The 12,868-nt window shown below is 48.7% G+C and overlaps 2 protein-coding genes across 6 annotated transcripts in view; one reads left to right on the top strand and one right to left on the bottom strand.

The window, feature by feature from the left end:
• The window catches only part of ZNRF3 (zinc and ring finger 3), a 73,257-nt gene extending 65,309 nt beyond the window's left edge, over positions 1 to 7,948 (top strand). The window contains exons 8-9 of one of the 2 annotated variants that reach the window (XM_083476681.1): positions 171 to 1,871; positions 2,278 to 7,948. In XM_083476681.1, the coding sequence (XP_083332807.1) occupies positions 171 to 1,871; positions 2,278 to 2,315 (1,739 nt within the window). In that variant the 3' untranslated portion in view covers positions 2,316 to 7,948. Of the gene's footprint in view, positions 1 to 170 lie in introns of both variants that reach the window. The other variant, XM_083476680.1, reaches the window with a different exon arrangement.
• A 680-nt stretch (positions 7,949 to 8,628) lies between these two features.
• KNTC1 (kinetochore associated 1) overlaps positions 8,629 to 12,868 on the bottom strand; it is an 88,246-nt gene continuing 84,006 nt past the window's right edge. For 2 of the 4 annotated variants that reach the window (XR_014519477.1, XM_083476635.1), the window contains 4 exons: positions 11,647 to 11,736; positions 11,401 to 11,543; positions 10,646 to 10,736; positions 8,629 to 10,105 (listed from right to left, as the gene is read on the bottom strand). Coding sequence is in view for 3 of the 4 variants with exons in the window: in XM_083476635.1 (XP_083332761.1) it covers positions 10,082 to 10,105; positions 10,646 to 10,736; positions 11,401 to 11,543; positions 11,647 to 11,736 (348 nt within the window). In the remaining variant the exon portion in view is untranslated. The other 2 variants (XM_083476634.1, XM_083476636.1) reach the window with 1 other exon arrangement.

The raw sequence follows: 12,868 nt of genomic DNA, 5'->3' as shown, positions 1-12,868 counted from the left end.
AGCTGGAACGGGAGGGGGAATGCACCTCCCAGCATGGTAGGACATCTTTGTTGAAGCCCCCCCCCCCCCCGGGAGTTCTTTGGGTGGTCTGTAGGGGCGTCTGATGGGCAGGTGCCCCGTGCCCTTGCTGCAAGAACCTTCTCTGACTCGCCTTTCATCTTTCTGCACAGAGCAAAAGAAGGGTGCCACCGGCCAGGTGTGCGACGACCTTGCCAATCAGATGCGCAGCCGTCAGCACCAGCAGCGCATGATCCTGCCCGTCCATTACCCGGGCCGAGTGCACAGAGCCAGCCAGGTCACCACTTACCCCACACGAACCAGCATGGACCCCCACGGGAACCCTATTACCGTCCTGACAGTGGACCGGCACGGGGAGGCCCCGGCCTTCCTCCGGAGCTACCAGCCCATCCACTTGGACCATGCTCTGAACGCGCACCAGTGCGGGGTGGAGCACAGGGCCTACCCAGCCATTCACACCTTCCGAAGGCCCAAGTTCAGCAGCCACCACTTCTCCAAGCCAGCCTGCTTCTCCCAGTACGAGACCATGTTCCAGCACTACTATTTCCAAGGCCTTAGCTACCCAGAGCAGAACGGACAGCTGCCCCTGGGCGTCGCTGCCAAGGGCCCCTCGCGTGCCTTCCAGCCTGTGGGCGGTGGGGGCGGCAGCGGCAGGCTCTTTGCCCCTGTGGTCCACGTTGCGCCTTCCTCCCGCCTGGAGAGCGGCAGCACCTCCAGTTTCAGCTGCTACCACGGCCACCGCTCCGTCTGCAGCGGCTACCTGGCCGACGGCCCTGGGAGCGATAGCAGCAGCAGCAGCGGCAGCAGCTCGGGCCCCTGCCATTGCTCCTCCAGCGACTCTGTGGTGGACTGCACTGAGGTCAGCAACCAGGGAGTCTATGGGAGCTGCTCCACCTTCCGCAGCTCCCTGAGCAGTGACTATGACCCGTACATCTACCGCAGCAAAAGTCCCTGTCGGGGGGGCGAGGTGGGTGGGGCAAGCAGAGGGACCGTGGTTCTTCTGGAAGGGCCCCCTGCTCCAAACGTGGTGGAAGGCGACTGCCTGCCTGTGCTGGCCACTTCTGCAGGGGACCAGCTCTCCAACTGCAGCCTGGAGATGAACTACAGCAGCAACTCCTCGCTAGAGCACCGGGAGCCTCCAGGCACCATCCTCGAGGGGGGAGGGCTAGAGGGCCTGGCGGGGGGAGCCAGCCGGACCTGCAGAGGACTCCGGGAGCCAGCTTGCGCCTGCTGCTTTGAGGCCCCTCCTGCACCCCGGGAATCGCTGGGCAGGGCAGCTGAGTGCAGCATGCTGCTTCTTGGGCCGCCTCTTTGGGCAGGGTGTGGCTCTGGGCGAGAGCCGCAGGCAGGAAGAAGCCAAGATCTGTACAGTATTAGGACAGAGGGGGGGACATGCGAGGCTGTGCCCTGTTGCTTCTATGAAGAGAAGCAGGTGGCCAGCAACAGCTGCCTGACTCAGCCTGGCTGCTATTCTGCCGAGGACTATGCTGTCAACGTGCAGTACACGCCGTGCCCAGAGGACTCCTCTGCCTTGCCAGGCTGCTACGTGGGGGGATGTGACCTGGGTCAGCGCATCTCCATCATTCCCGAGGACCGGGACTGTGAGCTGCCCCTGCCTCACACGGATTGCCACGCAGGCAGCAGCCGCTCTTGGGAGGAGCCACGTGGAACAGCAGCCGCCAACCAACTCTGCCGGGGTCCAGGGGAGGTCCACAGAGAGCTGTTGCAGGATCAGCCGGGGGACTTACTGCAAGGAGAAGCCCTGGGGCTCTTTCCCAGCCCCCTCCTGAGCTGTCCTGAGGCAGCTGTGGTGGCGGCAGCAGCAGCAGCAGCAGGAGGCACCCAGATGGTGGGTAAGTCAGCAGCTCCAGCCGGTGTGCAGGAAAGGTGCTGTAGGTGGGACACCAGCTCTTTCATCTGCATAGATGCTTCATGAGGGATGGCGAACTCTGAAATGTGTTCCTGCTGGACGTTGGGCAGAGCAGCCTGCCAGGCTCTTACCTGGCCCTGCTGGGAGTGTGCTGGCGGTGGGGCGGGGTGGCGTGTCACTTTGACACCTGCCTTTGTGCATGCAGGAGCACACAACCCATGGCAAGGTCCCAAGCAGAAAGAAGGAACGGGCGCTGCTGCCCAGGGTGTGGGGCTTCCAGGGAAGCAGATTTGGCTAAACTGTGGGTTGCTACATTTCAGCGGCTTGTAGTTGCTGTGGAAGCCCTCCCCTCTGGCTGCCTACTCGAGGCACTTCCTTTGTCTTTTCAGGCTGTGATCCTCCAGGCCCAGGCCAGGTTGGTGACTAATGAGAGCAGGAGCCTGTCTTTGTGCCTCGCGATCTCTGCTGGACTTCAAAATTGTCTTTAGCTTTTGCTCACCCATTGAAGTGGTCAACTGGAGAAGGCACCTTCCGCAGTGTGCACTGCAGCCTCTATGCCACAAAGTGTTCGTAACAAGCCACCGTGCCACTTCTGCCACCTCCTGCAGCTGGGCAGGAGCCCAGAGAGGGCCATCCAGCCCCGCTGCCTGCAGAGACCATCTGGGCCTGCCTTAGAAAGCAAACGGCACCTTGAAGCAAAAGAAGTCCAAAGGAGTGGCTGCGAGGGGGCAGGGAAAGCAGGCTGGCTGCGGAGTGCCCCTTCCTCCTCACAGCCAGTCCAGCACCAGTCAAGGAGCGTTCTGGAGCATAGCATCTTCCAGGATAGCTTCACCTGCCCCCAGAAGATGAGGGGTCGGGGGACCAATGAATGTTTCCAAGGAGCACACCTGCCGCAGTAATCTCAGGGGTCTTCTGAAACAGGAAAGGGCTTTTGGGGATGATGCGGAGCCTGGTGCTGCTCTTCCGAGGGGTGTGTTGGTGAAGGCTGGACCTAAGCCCTGCCTTGTGTCCGCTGCTGCAGAGATGGTTGCTGCCACTGCTCTGAGGCCTGTGCCTTGTGCCTGCCTGCGCTCATGCCCCGGCAGGCAGAGATCCCTCCCTCTTTTTCTGTTGATGCATGTTGTCACTTGCTTCCAATTGTTAATCGTTTCCTGTGGAAACAATGGCTTCTGTCTCCCATAGGCATGATTCCAAAGGGCACCTGGTCTGCGTGGGCAGGACCTCAGGGAATGCCACTGTTTGGGGTCTGTGGATGCATGCTGTATGCGGGCTGCTTCTATCTTCTCTGTGATGTCTGTGATGGACATTTTGCTAAACTGTGTCCAAAATGTGGATTGTGGGAGGAGGGTGTTTAATGTTTTCTTAATGGAATGTGCCTAGAACTCTCTCCCTGCCCCAGACTCAGTTTAATTTACTAAAACCAATGGCACTGTGTGATTCAGAAAGGTACCTAACATCTCCATTTGTGCCCAGCTCATGAAAATAAAAAGAGAGCTTGAATAGTATAAATTTCAAAGAGCTCTTAACCTGTTCTAGGTTAAACGAACAGACCCCTAGTGTTTTACCCGTCAGTAATTATTAACTCAGCATTGTACACGTTCACCAAGTGAAGTTCCCTGGTGAGCTGCAGTCCCTCTCAGCCGTGTGTTTGTGTGCAAGGGGAGCACAGGGAAGGAAAATGGGTTCTGTTTTGATTTCTGCCTATGAGATCAAAGCCAAGGTGAGGGCCTCCTCGCCTCATGCTCTTATGATCTCTGTGCTGTGACGTAGGCAGGATCTGCAACCACACAGCAGCATTCCAGAAGGTTCTGGAGCTTAGAAGAGCTTGCAGCCCTGTTCCAGAGTGGGGGGGGACCCCTGTGCCAGCTGACTTCCTCAAGTCAGGGGGCTCCACTTTCTCCTCAGTTTCTTTTCAAGCAAGACTCTCTCCCTCCCTCTCTCTCTTTACAAATATTTATCCTCAAAATATATTTCATTTCACTTTATTTCCTGTCATTGAATATATGTGTGTCATCCAAAGCGAGAAAGGAGAGAAGGAACTGAATTTGGAAACTTTGCTTTTTGAGTACCTCAGTTTCTATCTGCTTTCATAGAATGATATAGTTGGAAAGGACCCTCAGGGTCATCTAGTCCAACCCCCTTGCAATGCAGGAATCCATAGTTTTGCCTTCATTTTTTTAATGTCCAAAATTGTGGCTTCTGCACTTTACAGGGTGCCACTTTCAAGTGGGAAGACCCCCTGTGCCTGGCAGAAATGTCCTCCGCTGAGGTCCATCTCAGGAAGGTTTTTCAGAAGGGAACATGGCGCTCAGGCTGAACCCTCTTGTGGCCCAGCCACAGTTCTCTATGTTGGGTGACCATCTTGCTGAAGGCTGTTGCCTCAACTCCTGTTTGTATCCCACCCAAGTGCTGCCAGGTTTGTCAATCCCCAAGTTTTGGGATGATACCGACTGGAGCCAACAGTGTTTGAGCTCAAAATGGCACAAGGCTGATAGCAAGAACTGTCATATCCCCAAAACTGCACAATGATCGGTTCCAACCTCTGTTTTTGCCTTCCTCAGTCGGCCCAGCAATCTGGTTTTTTTGGATGCTCAGACACTTCCATTCACAACTCGTGCTTTGGGCAGCCTAGAGCCAGTGTGTCATCATTTCCAGTGATGACTGAGACTTCCATATCCACAATGACTCCACAGTTCACCCTCCTCAGCTTGGTGCTGAAACACGTGTGCAGCCAGCCTCAGCCTCAGAGTGATCAATCCTCAGTAACGAGCATCCTCAGTACAGACAATCTTGTTACCTAGGGCACTCTGGTTTCCTCTTTGTACTTGAGGCATGTGGTTTAAATGCAGGCACCTTCTTGTCTCTCTGGATGGATGATAATGGAGTCCTGGCATTTCATCCAAGTCTTCGTACCAGGCAGAGATACAGATTTATTCCCACTACAGGTTGCTTGTGGTCTTGGTGTACTAACCCCCTGGGTGCACAGCACATGCAGTATAGATGCTTCAACACAAAGGACATTGTCTGGATCTTGTACCTTTATAGATGGCATCTCAATGCATACCAGGAACCATACAGATGCATCTTGCATAAGGGCAGTTTCTAGCAGACATTACTGGTTTGTGGGAATGATCTAGCCTGGGCCTTGGAACCCAGCACACCTGTGTAGATAATCTTGTGGACTTCTGCAAACAGCAGAAGATCTGGCCCCTGCTCTAGAACTTAAATGAATTCTGCAGTCTTGGTACCTGGGTCAGTTCTGAATGATTAATATCTATGAGATGGGAGAAGAGGGGTGAATTCATTTCACTATGTTAAAGTTTGTGGGTTGTTAATCCTTTGACCCACTGAGCCTGCTGCAACGGCCCTGCAATAAATTTGATTTATTGCCACTACGACAAACTCCAGTGGCACCACACGCTTCCACTCGCGCGCTGCCACTCTCCTCAGTTGCCAGATAATAGCAGAGTTCATTTGCAGTGTAAAATGGCTTGTCTGTCGACGTGGTGTCTTCGATAACTCAGCTCGACACCAGTGCTTCTATTCTAACACTATTTAGAAGTATAACAAACAGAAAAGAAAAACCTGCAGAATCTAGCTGCATGCTTGCAGCTTCTGCCTCTTAACAAAAACGAAACTACCTTGCTCACATTCTCAGACAGACTGCTCTCCAGAGAGAGCTCAGCCCCCACAGAGCACAGATCAAAGGAAAATGCCTGGGTCATGTGGGCAATGCACCCAGTTGATAAGAACGCTCCTGGAGTGTTAACTCTTAACTGTCCAGAACCATAACACACTACCCAGCCGGCAGCTTAGTACCAGAAGTTTTAACAGTCTGCATGCTAATGATGTGCTGGGTGTCAGCATCTGATGCCAAACTCTAGCCTCCATTTTTCACACTTCCCTTTGTTTGCTAGCAATGCTCAGGCACTGCCTCGGATCCTTAGCAGTCATTGGGTAGATCCATTTTGAGTGCCTTCTACTACCCTTAAACAGGTTCAGTGGTTGTTACCCACTTTTCTGTCTTGCACTGATTTCTGTCACTAGCACTTTCTTAGAATCTTGTCCATGAGGTCTGACAATCTGGCATCTGTCTTCTAGCAGTGTTTCAGCTCCCAAGCTATGAAGGATACACAGAATTAAGGCTTAAAGCACCAGACAACGAACAGATCTTTTCTGCTCAGTGTCCAACCTGAGCATGTTTAAGCCCTTCCAGGCTTGTTTGGACCACCTTGATGGTCAGTACACTTATTCGCATTTCAGAGACAAACTTGAAAACACCCCTGGGGTATTCAGGCCAATTTCAGACCCTCCAGAACCTGGGAGTTGATTACTTTTTGCTCTTCATCTAGTCCAACCTCCTGCAATGCGGGAATGTTTTGCTTAATGTGGGCCTCTAACACATGGCCATGAGATTAGGTCTCTCATGTTCTACCGGTAATTGAGATTTGCTTTTCTGTGGGGGAAGTCTACATTGGCAACTTTAGGTAACTGAAAGCTAACCCTCATCGGACAAAAGGCATGCTACAAAGTCCAGTGAGCTTGCCTGCCCCACTTCAGCAATGATTAGTTGGTCTGATGTCTTGCCTTGGTGTTTATCAGGAGTGGCCTTTTCCTTTCTGGAACATTCTATGTTGATCCTCATTTTAGATCAATCTTCAGGACTCACTCCAGAATCCGACCTTCTCTTTATAGCCTTCACTTGGGTACTGGTTGATGGCAATACCTAGTGTCTGTGGAGCCTCTCCCTAAGGGCCTCATCGCCTGACTTGCGTGACAGGGGCATCATCTCCTCTCAGGATGCCTGCCTACAGATATGATGTGCCCTTCACAGGACGCACCCTCTCTGAACTCACCCCTGAGACTAGGCCGCAGAACCAGCCAAGTTTCATTCCGGGAGGAACCAGAACTCTTTGGAGTGGCCATCTATGCACCTCTGTACCCACTTTCCTTCCCTGTTGAATGATGGCCAGGCTCTTATATCGGGGCTGCGGCTTGCTCCAAGGAATGGCAGGAGAGGCCAGAGGTGTGCAGTGGCCATGGAGCTTCCCTGCTTGAGAGCAGGGGCTGCAAGCTCTTCTAAGCCCTTCCCAAATGCTTTCTGCACAGGTGAAGATCCCACCTGAGTGTGACAATGCGGGGAACCACTCAGAAAGTGGCAACAGGCAAGCACCCTGGTTATGGGGCGCTTGTGGCCTCCTGCTGATGTTGTTGGGTCTCCTGCTTCTTCCATCATCCCCAGCCAGGACAGCCAGAGGAGAGGGTGTAATTCCCAACAGCAGGTTTCCCAGCCCTGAGCTCAGTCTCAGGATCAGAAGGCAGGAACAGGCTCCTCTGTGGAGTTTGCGTGCCTTGGACACTTTGCAGTTGGACCTGAAGAGCTGGGTTAGAAAGTCTCTCTCCTCGCTTGCTCCTCACCCCCAGTAACAAGGGTGCTTCCAGTTTCTGGCTGCTGTGTGTCTTCATTTCCTCGTCCTAGAGCTTCATGACAAAGGTTTTGTAATGGTCAGTACAATAGATGTTTTTAATCCAAAATGCCTTCCTATTTAATTAATTGTTGCCAATTTGATGGGCTCATGAGGCACTATTTTTTTAAAAAAAACTTTTTTAAGAAAATGAAACTTCTGTAGCACTTAAAACAGTTTTGTATAAAATGTACTGTAAAGATTTGTAATATGGTTAAAGGGCTCTTTCTCCATTACTATTTTTAATGTTTCTAAGGCTATGAAACAACTTGTGTACATTCTGTATATGTATAGCAGCACATTTCATTTATGGAAAGATGTTCTCAGAATATTTATTTACTAATATATTTATCTTAAGCCATGTCCTATGTTGAGTGTGTGATGTTATTGTCTAAATAATAATAATAATAATAATTGAAAATCACTAACAGGAAGCCTGTAAATACACAGTAATTGCACACAAAGATTTTGCAATGTTTGCTGACCAAAAAGTGATTTTACAACAAATTGTAGCTCTACAGTTTTGTAACAAAAGTGTACAAATGTCTGTTTAACCCCCCCTCCCTTCAATACAGTTTTATTGTCTAACTTGAAATACATCTGAAATACAGTTTTTGTCATGTTCTGATCGGAGACTGGGATCCCACAGAAAAAGAGGCACGTCTGGTCAAAGGTTGCTGGGCTGAGGGGAGCAGAGGGAGCAGCTTGCTGCAGCAAAGGTTGGGAGCAGAAAGGCAGGCAGGCAGACACCTTGCATGCCTCTGGCACCAGGCTCCCCTGCTCTGAGAGCCTTCAACCTTGAAGGGCAGCCAACCTCTGGCCTGAAGGCAGGCACACTGCAGCCTCCCTTCTGAAAAAGCCCTGGCATTGCCAGACTGGTCATGGGGGGCGGGAGGGGCTCTGGTCCTTATAGACCCTGGTAGTCTGGGAGGCTCCTGTCCAACAGCTCAGGTAGGGGGGGGTCACCCTACGTCCAGCAGCAGCTCTGAGCCCTGAACCAGCTTCTCCTCTGGTGTCACTGCAGCTCCATGTCTGATGGCTGCTAGAAGCAGGACTCGTGACATTAACTTGAAAGAGGTCTCCGTCCTCTCTTCTTTTACACTCAGTGGATGAATGCACCAGAAAGGGAGCTAGTCATGTTACAAATTTCTCGAATCTTCCAGATGCTGAATTGCACGGGGGGGGGGGCAAAACCTCAGCCATGTGGCCATTTTGGAGTCTATTCTTGGCCATGAGTCTCCCTCCAAAAGAGAAAGAATTATGTTAAATAGCATAGAAATGGCAACATAAATTTATTCAGTGTGGAACAGAGAGATGTTGGAAGTGACCTCTCTCACCCCATCCAAATGGGCTCATTGTCCAGCAATATAAGAACATAAGAATTGGTCACACTTAAGCTTTCTGTTTCTGTCTTCTTCCTTGAGGTTGGGGCTGTTTTGGGCTGGGATTCCTTTGCTGAGAATAATGTATGTGGCTCTCTATCCTAGTTGAAGAAACCATGATACTGGGGGGCAAATGTACAGGACAGGTAGAAAGCAATATTGGGATAAACATCACCTGAGCCTGAAAGTTTCCAGGCTGATCTGGCCAAGCAAGGGGGCTTAGAAGAGCTGAAAATATGAGGCCTGACCACATATGTCATAGTGTCTTGTAGCAGTGGAGAGCGCATCTCGTTTGCTTGCCGTCCTTGAAGTGCAAGGCTTTTTCCAAGCAAGGTGGAGGTGCTCTTAAATCCACTGCAAATCTACCCTCATGTGCAGGCAATAACCAAGTCTCACATATTAGACAGAAAATTAAATTCTACTGAGTGTACAGTGGTACCTCTGGTTATGTACTTAATTTGTTCTGGAGGTCCGTTCTTAATCTGAAACTGTTCTTAACCTGAGATACCACTTTAGCTAATGGGGCCTCCTGCTGCTGCCGTGCTGCCACCGCACGATTTCTGTTCTCATCCTGAAGCAAAGTTCTTAACCCGAGGTACTATTTCTGGGTTAGCGGAGTCTGTAACCTGAAGCGGATGTAACCTGAAGCATAAGTAACCCGAGGTACCACTGTATTTCAGTGGTTCCTCAAGCCAATGGATTGAAAACCAGGAGAAAAGAGAGGCAACTATATTTTTTCAATAGCTAAGGGAGAAGCCTCACAAAACCTGAAAAAGTACAAGTCCATATTGTAATTCCATCCAGCGCAAGGCCTTGTGCACTGTTGCTGCACCAAACAACAGCCTGAAGCTTGGAACTGCTGCTGCAGAGATGTCTGGTGGTATGTTGAGCAGTGGCCGGGGGGGGGGGGTAGGGCTTGGGGGAAAGTTGACTGCCATCTTGAAATGACAGTGGAATTACTTGGGTGGGTGAAATACCCCTTAGCTTGTGTCAGGCTCGTGACAAAACACTGTGGTTGCCATGTTGGGGTTTAATGTCAGATTTATCTGCACTGGAATAAAAGCAGTTTAAAAACAGTCTTGATATCAAAGTATCATAGGATTTGCAAATAATTTCAAAGTGCAACAAGGATGCAGTAATTCCCTGAAACTTAGGGCTGCCTTGATTTTAGGCAAAGTTTCTCTCTTCATAAGCAGAGAAATCTCAAACAAGAATTCTAACAGTTATTTTTAGTGAATTTTTGGTGCAAATTAAATACAGAGCCAAGTAAAATACAAAAAGCATAGCTATACAGGATAATGAGACCTCATAAACGGCTTTCTGCATATATATGAATGACAAGACTTCTACACCAGCTCGTTGAAGTACATCTGAAGGAAGAAAAAGAAATTACCAGCCACTCAGTTTTCTATAAGAAACAGAATGTGTACTAAGTATGTATGTTATTCTATGTCTATTAGACATTTGCATCTGTTAGGCAGCTTACATAAAACAACACAGATAAAATACAAAAAGATAAAGCTTATAAAAGACATTTGTTTAATTGCTTTTTAACTATTTTTAGCTTTTTGCATTTTTATCTGTGTCCTTTTAATTTGTGTAAACCACCTTCTGTGCCAGGTCTGGAGAAAATGCAGGCTATAAATAGATATAATAATAAAAACGTTGAGAATTCATTAGTTACTGAATCTTAATTTTCAGACTGGCAGTTTTGTTTCCTGCAGATGCACACAAAATATGCCCTAACATGTTTCAGCTAAGATGCTCTCAGACTTTGTTCGATCATTTTGGTTGATGCTCTTGGCTCCTTTGAAACAAAGGTCAGGAGACAAATTTAAAACTCAATAGATAGAAAGCGTTTCAGGAGAACTAATGGTGGGTTGACTTTTTTTTAACAAAAGTTTTATTACCTTCACAACATCTGAAGATGTCCTGTCCTCTGGAAGAGGAGTTCTATATGTTTTAAGATACCCTTTTATTAGGGCTGCTGCATCATCCATCCTGCATAAAACATTAGCAGAAAACAAATCAATATTTTTGAACTATGCAAAAAAGAAAAAGTGCATACTGAGAGAAGAGAGGCAAGTGTTTTCTAAAATCACAATACCTGTAGGGGGGTTTTTTGCAGTGGGAGTGCGGGAAGAGGTATGTATTCATTTAGACAACAATCCAATGCAGCGTTTGTTGCATATGTCGCACATGGCAAACCACTGCATGAAGCATAGCATGCCAGGGGGGCGGGGCAGCGGATCTGGACCTCTGGAGGGGCGGTGGATCCACCCACTGCTGTCTCTGCCATTGCTGGCTCCTTCTCCACCTGCTCTCCTCCTGCATTGCATACACTCTCTGCTCCCTGATGCTTATTTTCGCTCCTGGCCTTCTCCACACCATCATCTGCCTCGGGAGAAAGAGTGCTCAAGCTGCCCACCAGCTTCCGTGTGCCTGCTGCTCCCTTGCTTTGCCCAGGAAGCGACAAAGGAGCTACAGTGTCTTGTTTACACTGGATGCACACGTGGCTCACTGGTACTGTAAATGAACAAGACCTCTCCCTTCCATGTATAAGCAAAGGCTTGGGAACATCCTTTGGCACAGTTGTGGAGAAGTGTAGGATTAGGCCCTCCTAGCACAAAGAAAAATGAAACTTGAGAATTCTGCACTCACTTACCTATTCTTTTCTACAAGTTTTTCTACCAAGCTTTTAAGTTTCCCAGGGTGAATCTCCTGCAACTTCAAGAATGGAATGTATTCTGAGGTTAGAAACTCTTCACACTTCTCATTTATGATGTAGTCTAAAATCAGACATCTAATCTGCAAAGCAGTAGAAGAGTTATTCTGGTTAGGTCCACGGCTTACGAGAAAGAATCAACTGTGTCTTTGTCTATTTTATCCCAAAGGGCTGAAATTGGGGTACCTGTATGGCAAAGCCAGCTACTATACCCTGGTTCATGTGCTCCTCTACTTGCAGTAACACAGTCCCAAGCTGACATAAGGATAGGAAGCCCTGGTGGGGAAAAACAGGATCAAATCTTTTAAAGCATCTGAGAACAAACAAACATTACAGAAATATTCTTGATTCTTACAGCACTTTTGTTCAAAGAGGTTACAAAGGATAATAGCTTCACAAACTATGAAATTCTTTATAGGAGCTGTACTGAATATTGCAGCAAAAAGTTTTGCAGGGTCTTAAAGTCGACATTCTTTGCAGTAGAAGCTTTCATGCAGAAGAGGCATTTTTTAAAAATGCTATCACAAACTTGGTGGATCAGGGAAATGCTGTAGACATAGTGCATCTTAATTTCAGTAAGGCTTTTGACAAAGTCCCCCATGATATTCTTGTGAGGAAGCTGGTAAAATGGGGGTTGAACGAGGTAACTGTTAGGTGGATTTGTAGCTGGTTGACTAACCAATCCCAAAGAGAACCCATTAATGGTTCCTCGTCATCCTGGAAAAATGTTACAAGTGGGGTGCTGCAGGGTTCTGTCCTGGGCCCATTGTTGTTCAATGTCTTTATAAATGATATGGACGAAGGAATTAAGATGCTCATCAAATTCGCAGATGACAACAAACTGGGAGGAGAAGCTAATGCTGCAGAAGACAGAATCAGAATTCAAAATGACCGTAACCGATTGAAGAACTGGGCGCAAGCTAACAAAATGAAATTCAGTAGGGACAAATATAAGGCTCTGGACTTAGGCAGGAAGAACCAGATGCACAAATATAAGATGGGAGACACCCGGTTTACTAGCAGTACATGTGAAGAGGATCTAGGGGTCTGTGGACCACAAGCTTAAGATGAGTCAACACTGTGATGCAGCAGGGGAAAAAGCTAACATTCTAGGCTGCATCAACAGAAGTACAGTGTCCAGATCAAGGGAAGTAATAGCCCCACTATATTCTGCTTTTGTCAGACCACACCTGGAATCCTGTGTCTAATTCTGGGCACCACAATTTAAGTAGGATGTTGACAAGCTGGAACATGTACAGAGGTGAACAGAGGACAACCAAGATGATCAAGGGTGTGGAAACCAAGCCTTATGAGGAACAGTTGAAGGAGCTGAGTATGTTTAGCCTGGAAAAGAGGAGACTGAGAGGAGATATGATAGCCATCTTCAAATATCTGAAGGGCTGTCACA

This window comes from Podarcis liolepis (genome assembly GCF_965112155.1).
Source record: "Podarcis liolepis genome assembly, chromosome: 15".
In the NCBI taxonomy this organism is placed as follows: domain Eukaryota; kingdom Metazoa; phylum Chordata; class Lepidosauria; order Squamata; family Lacertidae; genus Podarcis; species Podarcis liolepis.
This window is presented reverse-complemented; position numbering and strand designations above follow the sequence as displayed.